This window comes from Perna viridis, chromosome 1 (assembly GCF_037379345.1).
Source record: "Perna viridis isolate PV_CMFRI_1.1 ecotype Kerala chromosome 1, ASM3737934v1, whole genome shotgun sequence".
Classification (NCBI taxonomy): domain Eukaryota; kingdom Metazoa; phylum Mollusca; class Bivalvia; order Mytilida; family Mytilidae; genus Perna; species Perna viridis.
The window spans coordinates 21,911,496-21,923,970 of NC_142445.1; the positions used below are offsets into that span (position 1 = coordinate 21,911,496).

At 31.2% G+C, this 12,475-nt stretch overlaps 1 protein-coding gene across 6 annotated transcripts in view; it reads right to left on the reverse strand.

The window, feature by feature from the left end:
• LOC148627781 (uncharacterized) overlaps positions 1-12,475 on the reverse strand; it is a 74,884-nt gene that overhangs the window by 60,700 nt on the left and 1,709 nt on the right. For 2 of the 6 annotated variants that reach the window (XM_088578771.1, XM_088578760.1), the window contains exon 1: positions 3,539-6,307. The exons of 1 other annotated variant lie outside the window; for it this stretch is intronic. In XM_088578771.1, the coding sequence (XP_088434897.1) occupies positions 3,539-3,787 (249 nt within the window). In that variant the 5' untranslated portion in view covers positions 3,788-6,307. Of the gene's footprint in view, positions 1-3,538; positions 6,308-12,475 lie in introns of those variants that run through there. 3 more of the 6 variants (XM_088578788.1, XM_088578778.1, XM_088578797.1) reach the window with 2 other exon arrangements.

Consider the following 12,475-nt stretch of genomic DNA (forward strand, 5'->3'; position numbering starts at 1 on the left):
TTTTCATGAATCAACAATCCCAACGGTCATTTTGTGTGGGATACCCTGAGGAACATAAATGCCAACTTTCATTGAATTCTGTGCAATGGATTTTGAGAAGAAGATTTTCAAAGTTGCACATGCGAAAAATGCAAAAAAAATTGTTTCAGGAGCTTTTACTCCTACATCAGTTGACCAATCGTTTTGAAAATTTTGGCATAGGTCCATTTCATGATGCTGAACAATACTACCCTGCCAGAAATTTGCTGAAGGCAACGATTTCTTAGTTATTTGCAAAAAAACTGCAATCTGAGTAACAGTGGCCATGTTTTTTCATGGATCAAAAATCCCAACAGTCGTTTTGTGCAGACACCCTAAGGAACAATCATGCCAAGTTTAAAACCTGTCAGTCCAGTAGTTTCAGAGGAGAAGATTTTTTAAAATTTGTCCATGATGACAACGGATGCCAAGTGATGGCATAAGCTCACTTTATTTAAAAAAACAATCCTCATAATTTAATTTCTAACCGATTCCTGTCAAAACTAAGATTTGTTCCTTCATCAAAGCCCAATTAGTTTGGCATATTTTAATTGTGGACTCCAGACTGATCCATGTTAATAACGTCACAATATTAAGTTAGTTTACAGAAAATCATGCCCAGATCAGAAATAAACAATCAAATTAAATTATTAACAAATGACCACAAAATGATTAAAAATTTGAACTTTTTTTACTACTAACACAAGTTCATTCTATGGTACTGGGTACATTTACCTATGCATGTAAATTTAATATAAAACTAGATGGAAATCCATGAACTGATGTCTTAGTAAATGTTGTAATTAAGAAATATAAGAATATCTGCCAGGTTCTTAACATATAAAATGAATTTGATATGCTAGGGTATATCAACTCAAAAAGAAAGAAGCAATACAGCAATACCTACATGTACATGTACAAATCGTGCCTAATTTTCAATATTGAGTTGCCAACACAAGAAGAGCTATTTACAAAAATCATAATGATATGTCCTTAGCCTGTATGTGAGAACCCATCAGTAAAAAGCAATTAATGCAACACCCCTGTATCAACTCAGTAATGTAATGTTCCCTTGTCTTATGAAGAAAATGCAATTACATTCAATACCAGTTACCTCAGCACTAGTATTATACAACAGATTTATGGTTATTCTATTTTGTCTGGTTTTAAAATTGATTTGCTAGTGTCTTATTCTCAAAACAATATAATTTTGTAGGGTTTAAATCTAATTAGCTCAAAACTGTTTTAAAGCATTCATTTATTAACAAAACAAGTTAACATATGGTATATGACAAGGCAGCCTTTCATACATATATGTTTATACAGTAACTATGTGTACATGTACCCACACAAATTTCAAAAACCTACCAGTTATTCATTAAAAAAAACAAGTGTTCTCCTTGCTGAGTTAGAGATATCATTGATTGTGAAACAGGAGAATATAACTTCAGTGTTCACCCATCAAATTTTGAAAAGCAGTGTGCTGACTGGAATAGTGCTTTTCTTACGGCTTTTTATAACAATTACATAGAGTAATCATACTAACATTTTATTTGAAGATTTCACAGTGCTGTGAAAAGTGTATTATCCAACAGCACAGGACAAAACTGAATTGTAATGAATACAGATTTAACATATCAGAATACCTGACTGGTATCAAATATTTTTATCACAGATACATTTGTGTATGGTACTGTTGGGGGGGGGCAAAGAACATTGATCTACATGTACATATACAAATGTATAACAGTACATTACATGCATACCTGTTCTCTCGACTTTAAAAATAATACAAAATTATGAAATTACTCCAATAAAGTTGTACCTAAAAATGTATGTGAATCATAAAATAACCATTATTAATTCCAATCATTAATTTAAAAAGTGGTAAAAAAAAATTGTAGCTTGGGAAAAAAATATTTCTTAATTCTGCTAATTTAACAAGCCATATATTCATTGGCAATGTACAACAAAGCTGCAATTCTGTAAACATAAAGTGTTTAATTACCCTAACCAACATACAGTAATATTTCAATTAAATGAAACATCTGAATATTGATTATAATAATTAATAATCAAAACTAGTGGAAATTTACTCAGAATATGAAGTGCAAACTACATACATGTAAATGTAATTTAAATCTATTTTACCTCCACAAGACAAGTACATGTTTGATGACAAATGTAAGTTGCACACTGAGGGTCAAACTTCAAGTAAAACATGCATTTATGACATTGTGCTATACTTTGGTTGACACTATATATTTTCCCATTACTTTCATGTAGGTAAAAGTATATATAGTTTGTTAAATATGGTGTTTGCTAAATATTTTTAAAACTGAACTTTCCCTTTTCAATCAGATGAAACATGATTCTTAGCACAGTGCCTTCCAAATACACACATTTCTTAAACCTATTGAATGTCCCTACATTATCCCTCCATGTAAACAATGATAAAACCTTTACATAAAAATACATGTATTAGATTTTCATGACTATCCAATTTTATGTACACCAGCTCAGGGACATGCAATACGATACTGGTACCTTATCTAAACACCATAATACAGACAAGAAATGAAGCTTTGATATATATATCAAATGGTTATTGAAAGTGTTGATTATTGCTGAGAAAAATCAAAAACATGCAATTAAAGATTAATGTCCAGTGGGTTCAAGGTCTGAGACCATTAACTTTTTTCACTGACACTTTCTTGAGGACTTTTTAAGTTTCCTTAAGTAGACCATTAATTTGAAAACTTTAAAATGTCTAGGACCTTTCTCTCTTGAAAGTAAATTTGGATGGGTTTTTACTTTCCTCCAGAACATACACTAAACATACATTTCAACAATATTGCCCATTACTCGAACTGTTCTTAATCAAACTGCGGTATCAGTATATTTCATGATAATTCTCATCTCCCTTCTATTACTGTCAATTATTTATGATGATGCTATGCTCCATAGAAAATCTTACTGATTTAAACCTACAAAGAGATTCTTCTTCTCTCATCAGAAAATGAACCATCATAAAAATAGCAAGATGATCAGGAAAAAATAGACACAAGTGATGTACCAGTTATCCCACACATTAGATAAATGCACCCTTAGTTACTTCTGCTGAACTGGCAAACTCTCAATAAACACCTTGCCCAAGTTCAAAAGACTATAATTCATAAGATCACAAAACAGTAGTTTCTTTCAGGAAGGATTAATCTGAAACAACACAGATAATGCAAATGCTTCATTAAGATCTGACAGATTTCACAAAAAGATAGACTTAAATAAGATAATAAACCCAAATTTTGAGAACACTTTTCAATATCCAGATCAACTTGAATTATAAACCAAAATACAGGTCACATTTAAACTTCAACAGTAACCATAAAGCAAATGATCATATCAGTAATTAAACATTCTGGAAAAACTGTGATTTTAAAATCAAAATGATGTTATACTGACTCTACAAGTAATATTTGGAACACTGAATTCAGTCAATACACAGGATAAAAGGACTTACTGTTTTTGATTCAAAAAGCCTGACAAGGTTCCGAACGGAATTTCTTCCACCATTGCGAACCATGGAAACCAAACTATGCTCACGTTTCCTTGGAATTATTTCTTTATTTGATAGAGCAACTTCTGATTTAGCTCTCCTTTCTCGCCCACTTCTATTACGAAACCTGCTACGAGATTCCCTGGATTTGACAGGCTGCCCATCATCATCAGCAAATCCAACTTTTTTGCCAGACTTCGATTTGGTTGACATGTTTAATGTTTAAAACATGAAAATTTTTTTTTGTATATCACTTGTATCATACAACACAAATAATGTACTTCCTAATATACTTTTAAGGAAATATTTATATGTTTTATCAATAGCTAAATGATTTTGTTGCACATCCTCTATACATCCAAAATTTCAATGAAAAATTCTGAGAACTCCCAATTTGATATTCTTTTCAATAGTTCACAAGAGTATTAGCAAATAAACATACATGTACATCATGCACTCATTTTACCACTTGATATCCACTTATTTATTTGGCTTCTTGTAGTTATATTGCATGATAAATATTTTCATGTTGTCACGCCTATACAAACAATTTCAAAAGTTCACTTTCACCAGTCAATTTGTGTTGACATATTGTTATCCAATTTCTCTCCATTGTAACATGACTAAACAATAACATACAATTCAGCTGCTTGGGGAATGTTCCCATTCATAAATTTCTGTCACCTTGTATAATTTTAACCAGCTTCAAACAATTCCTCGTACACAGTAATCTTTGATTTTATCAGAAATAAGCATACTTCACATTGTTTGGTCAACAATTAACTGGATAATACAGAAAAACCCATATTTTATGTAAAATTCAATAAGCTAATAACAATATAATGATTTAATTGACCACACAAACAATTCTTAGTCAATGTTTATGATTTTTAATTTTAAGTTGTTCCATCCACTTGAAATATCACTTCAAAACATCCATCAAAAACAAATATGACTATGGATGAGGAAAACTCTAAAATAGGCCAAAAAAATTCTTTAAGCATCTCCAACTATGAAATTGATTTCACATTTGTCACTGATGAATAATGAGTATCTTTAATCCATACTGAACTGATTATGAAGGAATTGTTCTGGCATTTTTTCTTGCCATGCAAGCATTCAATTCAGGTCTTAAGACCAGCATTACCTAGCAGGAAATCATTGTTTCCCTTTTCACTGGCATTCATAGAAAATTACACAGCTTTTAATCAATAGCCATTAGATCAGCACCATTTGCTTCGTTTTTGTTCAATAATTCTTACAAAAGATCATTTTAAATTGTATAATGCCTCCTCCTGTAACCAACATCATTCCTTGACTAGACTTGTTGATAGACAACTAATACAATGTGACGGAAATTTCAATTATTTTCTGCACAGGCCTACATATATATTACCATTTTAAACTAGAGTTAATTACATTAAAAAGTCTTGCACCACCTCTCTTAAATCTCCTAGTAAATGTTAATACAGGTTTTAAATAGAGAGGATACCAATAACCCTCTAATATAAATCCAAGTCAGTTTAGAACATTATGTGACATTTGTTTGTCTAAAACTTCATCACTTATCTCCCTTAACTAAATCATATATTAGGCTCTTGAAACAAAAGCCATCAAAGTTGCCAGTCATTTGTCAGGTTTCCAATTCCCACAAATTTATAATCAAATAAACAAATCGCCACTTTCTGATCATGAGATCTCTATGATGGTTTGAAGTTTATGCTGAATTCCACCTGTTAACTTATTTTACTTGTATCCATTAAAAATCATATCACAGCGATCTTTCCTTCTGAGCAAATTTTATTTCATACTGATATCCTCAAGCAAAATTCCACCTCTGAAGACATACTTTCAATTTAGTAACAATATTTCAACCTATGAATTATATTAACAGTACATCTTGAAGGTGGATTATTTTCTGATATGCCAAAGGTATCCAGACACTGATGCTGCTATATTAATACAAGAAAAATTCTTCTTGAACTTTCACATAACACAGACAATGTATGCAATCTTATAACAAAATCATAAAATTCCTCCTGTCCAAAATTCTCAATGAGGCTTAGCAGAGGTACTAGAGTATATCTGAAGTATCCAATACAGTTAAATTAATAAAATTTCTTCTTATTTGACAATAGGCAAGAACAGAGCCCTTATCACAGGTACTATGCAGGTAAATTTGTCAGGACTCACTGATGTAGTGATAAGAACCACCTTGATCTCCCCTGCCAGAGTAAAAACAGACAGATATTCTGTAATGTAAATTCTCTACTTCCTGTATATACACTGACCATATGATATCCTAATTACACAGTAAACACTTCCAGGTTAAAACCTTTCATAAACCAATCAAGCAATATTGATGCTATAACTCTTACAATGATTCACTTTCAATTTTAGTCTACAGTTCATGTTGATAGATTTTCCACATCAACCTATTACCAAATTACACCAAATATCAAGTTTTAACAAATGTAAGATCATCATTCAATTTCCCTAATCTCCAAATGTCAGCATATTACATCCTGCTATCATGTATCCATTCTTTTATACTTCCACTTATACATGGCAAGAAAATATCATAGTGTGTCAATTTGTATTCTTTATGGTATTTCCCAATGTTTGTTCTAATATGGTCACTATCAGCTACCAGTTTATAACCACCTTTTCCATGCAATATTTATCCTGACAAATGTCAATTCAAACCCCCAACATAAAATATGTATCATAAATTGGGATATCGAGTGAGGTATTCAATACAGGTAAGATTGTAAGTATCATATTGTATGTTACGTCACTTAAAAGTCGTTCGTCATTTTTTATTCATATGTTTGTCGTTCACGTGAGAGAAAAATTCCATTCATTCAGGGAAGCTTCTATACACAAAATAGAATCCTCTTATAGAACCGGATTAAAATAACCCAGACCATTTACATAGCAATACTGGAAAATTCAATCTAAAGGCTTTTGGTAATACTTCAAAGACATCAACCATTGTGTACACAAGTTATATTCCCCTTAATAATTTGTTGAAAGAAAAGATCTGCCATTCAAATACTGATCAATGTTTTAACGAGCCAAGATCATAATCAATCCTCTTTATCTGAATTAGAACAGGAAAGGAATTTCCATTTTCCGTGATTCATTATCATGAATTGAAGTTTCAGTCCTCATAGAGGAACCGAATCAAATTCTTAATTTCCAATTTGTATTCATTAAAACTGAAAAATTGATTCTTAAAATAATAGCAATATGACAAACTAATGGATCTTATGATTGAAATTTAAATTTAAACAAGGCTTTTATTTACATGTACATTTATATTTGAAATCAGATTTTTAAATGGTAATAGAAAAATACAGATCAATTATATACTCTACATGTGTGTAAGGTGTTTTTTAAATAAGAGAAATTAAAAAAAAAAAAATTGTGTGTCTCTACAGTGTATAATGCATATTTTCTATAGGTGTCTTATTCTGCTTTTAATAGCACATACACCTTTATATATGTATCCCTTGCTCAATGAAAAAATACATTTCACTTAAAGTTCATAAAATGGGAAAAGAAGGTAAAATTGAGACATTCTTCTATTCCAAAGAAATATAAGCAATAACAATAAGGCATCTAATGGGACAATGAATGATACCCCATCATATTGCAAAAAATTGTTGGGGATAAAAAAAAAACTAACAAGAGGCTCCCAGGAGCCTGAATCACTCACCAATTTAAATTTTGTCTTCCAAGGACAATAAATTTAACAAGGAGTTGTCCAAAAATTTTGACATAAAAAATTGGTAGAGCTTATCATAAGGATCATTTCAGCAATTGAAAGTTTCTTTCTATCTATTGTAGTTTTAAAGATATTGGCTATAATCTGAGAAAAAAAATCATTTTTCATCATTCAAGGACAATAATTCTTACAAGAATTTGTCTGACGACTTCGATCCCTTGACACTTTCGTAGGCCTAATAAGGATAATTTCAGCAATTGAAAGAATTCAGCTAAACCCAATATTTTGGAAGATATAAGCGAAAAACTACTGTCTGACCCCTAGGTTCTATTTTTAGTAATGGCAGCCATGTTTTTTGACAGAACAAAAATCCCCACTCAAGTTCTATGCAGGATATCCCAAGGAACATTCATACCAAGTTTGATTCCAATTGGTCAAGTAGTGTCAGAGGAGAAGATTTTGCAAAGAAATAACATTAAAAATAGCCAAAAACATCGAAAAAGGGCAATAACTCCAACATGGCTTAACGGGTTCAAACTACAATTTCTCCACAGATAGATTTCATCATGTTGAACTCTTTTATCCTGTCAGAATTTCGCTTAATCCATCAGCTTTGGAGATATATGCGAAAAACTACAGTCTGACCCTTATGTTCTATTTTTAGTAACAGCTGCCATGTTTTTCAACTAATCAAAAATCCCCTCAACAGTTCTATGCAGGATACCCCGAGAAACATTTATATCAGGTTTGGTTTAAATTGGTCAAGTAGTGTCAGGGAAGAAGAGTTGTGAAAAAATTGTTAACATCCAACGGATGACAACAATTGACACCAAGTTATGGCCAGGTGAGCTAAAAAAGGTATTACTTTTGTGTAAATAAATTGAAAAAGCTGAAATTAGTACTTTATCTGTTTATTATGATGCTTAATAACAATACTAAGTTTGAATCCTTCAACACTTTCTAAAGTTATCATCTGACTGGAGACAGTTGCATATGAACAGATGGACTGGCAGACACACAACTTTTCAGAAGGTAGCACACAATACCTCACTACTTTGTAAAGTGATGTATAAAAATTTTTATTTTGAAATCTCTTATCTCCTATCTCCAATTAATTGAGAGCTACATGTATATCTATGACAGAAGTGTCAGTACAAATGTATGTACACTGTACATGTATGAGCTTGAGATATAAATGTACAGTGTCCTCCCCAGACCATTATAACACTGTACTTCACAGCACTAGATTTCTTAGCACTGTGCTATCAGTAATTAATTATATTAAATATGCACTATGGGCACTGTGGTATAATTTTTTAGGAAGGCCAAAAGAACTGTGCTATGCCAGTAAGCACTGTGCCATTTAAAAATGATGGGGAGAACTGATATTACTGATGTAATGATACTAGTTGATACCCTCCTTTTTGTGTTCAACAGCCCCGTTCTTGAAAAAAAGATGGACTTCCACCCAGAAACACAATCATTTCGCCAAAAATTATCAAAATGTTCATAGCATTATTGAGTTTTGACAAGTGAAATTTCATGTTAATACAGTTTTATCTGCTAGCTCCACAGAAAAATATTTTCAAAAAGTTCATGTCATTTCATCATGAGTTAATGAAAAGAGCAACAGATGGGCCATTCATCCTCTAAAATATAAGTGGTTGATAAAGCTTATATTCTTAATATCAAACAGAATATTGACACGTAATGTTCTGTATGTAACATATGTTGGACTATTAAACATCTATTCAATAATCAATGATGTTGCATGATATTGTTCATAATCAAAATAAGTTTCATACATGTACAAATGTAGTAAAGCTGATGACTAAATCATATACAGATGTTCCCTACACAAATCTATTTTTTAGCAGTAGATAACTCTGCAAGATTTTATTTCTATCAAATAAGTACATGTACAATGTATACATGTAAGTAATATGGGAGATACAATGTGCATGTACATTTTTAGGTACATTTTGCATCTATATATTTTTTCGGACACTGTTCAAAATTGTTCCTGCACTCTTAGCTTTATATGCAAACAAAATTTTTACTGGAGAAAACATGAGCAATATCCAAATCACTTTTTAAAAGAGGTTGGTAAGGACATTAAATGAGAACTCTCTTAAAAAAGGCCATTTCTCCCCTGAATCAAGTTATAGAAGGGCAATTTAAAGAAGTCTAAAAGTCAACCTTTTCATAGAATTACAAGACTTTAAGAGAACATATATGTGTACAAGAGATTACAAATGTATAGCCTCAAATTCAAAATAAAAGTTGAAAATAAAAAAAAAAACAAAAAAAAACATTAATTCAGTACTGCACATATGTCTATAGCTACTGTACATTGTACAAACTTGGACAACTGCAAGATTTTCATTATTTCCACATTTGTAGTACACTGCTTGCATGTACATACAAAATGTATTGTATACTCAAATCAATTAAAAGTAAAAAAAAATATATTATTAAATATTGGCAGAGCTCTAAAATACATTGTAACCAAAGATGGATAACTCTGACAGCAATATTTCATATTACAGCAATAATTCATTACAAAATATTGCAGGGTTTGAAGTTAGCATGTGCCTATTCACATATGGTCCCTAAAATTTAGTGTGGGCTACTAAATTTGCTACAGTGATTGTAAAAAACGTTACATATTAGCTAACAAAAATTAAGTTGTGGGTTACCAAGCTAAAATCCCTGTATTGTTTCAGTTTTACTACACGGTATATTGGTTACGTACAGTAACCACTTTTGACTGACTCCACGGAAAAGTCACTGCATTAACTACATGTACGTGTACTTCCTCTGACAATATTAACTATATGTACAACATTGTGAAATTTTACAGTTAATACAATTACATGACCTCAAATTTTGTAATGCATGTAATACACACAGTACTGTACATGTACATTGTATGTTCATGATTAAAATTGTCTAGTATCCCAAAAAGCGCCAAAAAGTCAACATTATTGTATCAAATTATAAAAGCTTATCAAACTCATCAAGCCATAATATTTTGTGTTACCAAAAGCTACATGTACATGTACAATTTATTGTATTTCAGACATGTAGATACCAAAATTTATACTGGCCACAATAAGACACTACATGTACTTCTACACATACATGTACATTCACTGATTGTAACTCAAGTTCATAAATACATGAACATGCAAAATATAACCAGGAAAAATACAAAGAAAAATTTAATCATAATATTGCAAAATAGTGAAAAGAGTTATGTGCAATGCATGACAGTGCTCCAGCTAGAAATTGAAATGGGCAGGGCACTTTTTCAAGTTTGAGACAGGCACTTTTTTCAATGCAGTTTATCCTATAGTTTGCCTTTGTTTCCACATTATGTATTTGAGGGCTTTTCCATATTTCCTTTTACTCATTTTGTATTCAATATGTTAATCATTGCTTGAAGAATGAACATCAAAACCTTTTGCAAGAAGTCAGACATTTAGTGATGATTCCATCTACTTATTTGGACTCAGGCATGTGTTTCATTACATCTACTGCGTACCATGAGGTGAAGTGTTTTAGGACATGTAATAAATGATCAAGATTGCTGCAACTAAATTTCAAAATCATCACTAATTTTAAAGAATAGTATTGCAAACACAACTGTTGGCAAATACATGTAAACTGTTCTGTTGAAAATACAAAAAAAAAAAAAATGAAAATAATATATAAGGGGTACATGTACATGTAACTGCAATTTTATAAATATGTAATTTCATAATTGCTCAACTCAATTTAGACTTGTTAAATTGAAAATGTTTTTTTTTTAAATCAATTGTGTAGTAGAAATTAATCACTAATAAACAAATGACTGGCAGTCAATAAAATTGTGATAGATACAATTGGGGTACAATCATCATCTGATAATCCTGATTAGCTGATTGCTTTGTGATGTTTATTTACCAGTCATAAAAATGGCAGTCATGCTTTTGCGCCAATTTTTGAAATAGTCACTATTCTATTTGCGCTATTTTCCATATAACCATTAGGTAAAGGTAAATAAATTAAGTTCCAAGTGAACAGATTTACATTAGTACTTACAGAAATTGTAAGCCTTAGATGTAGAACCAGGGACTATATAATACCAGTAATATAAAGTACACACCAGTAAAGTAATTGCTGTTATACAGTAAGCAAACATATATAATAGTGCCTTTAGGATAATTTTAAGATGACTAGAAAAAGGAACAGATATAAGAAATACAACAAATGCACAATAGTATAGCTTTTATAAAAATAGTAAATACTAATAGAGATCACGAAAAGGGCATCAACAAATGTTAACACACCTCGAAGTAATAACATCCACGGTAACAGAATGGAATACTCTGCATTATGCTGTAAATGCAATATCAGTGTACTAACCTTTAAAATTAAATGAATTATCCTGCTCAAAATCCAACATCCACTTCTCTGGTGTGAGCAGGGGTACAGAAGGTATGACTTTATTATATTAAATTCCCTTGTAATTGGTGCAAATTAAATAATTTATTTATGGTGCAAATGGAAGATTTTTTTTGCGAAAATGAAATACTTATTGGCGCAAAAGCAATGCATTGATGAAAACTTTCCCACACCCATTTCGAGAGAGATTAACACTTCTTGTCAGATTTATGGCACTTATAATTAACAAAATGATATTGCAATATGAAAAGGCACAATGGCGTTTTGGGTCATGTTAAAAGGGCAGAAGGGGGCAACCAAGGGCAAGAAAGGTGTGACACCCTACTAAATTGGGCTAACAAGACCACTGCATGATATAAACATATTGATAAAAAAATATGTTTTAACAACAAATTTAAAACACTCAAATTCTTGTCCCTGTTGACTTTCAAGTTCAAGTTCAAGAAAACATCAAATTTTGTTTTATTCATGAAACTTTTTGAAAAAAAAAAAATCACACAAATTTTAGACCATGAAAGAAAATTCACACAAAATAGAGGGAGGTAGAGAGTAAATTATCATTTTTTGTGCCTTTTTTGTTGTTCCAAACATATTTTAATAAATTAATTACAGTTTTAATGCATTTGAACCAAGTTAATTGGATATTGTCTCCCATAAGTGTTTGGTCAAAATGGTCAGATTCAAAGTCATAGCAAGTTGTTTACCTACATGTACATATGTAC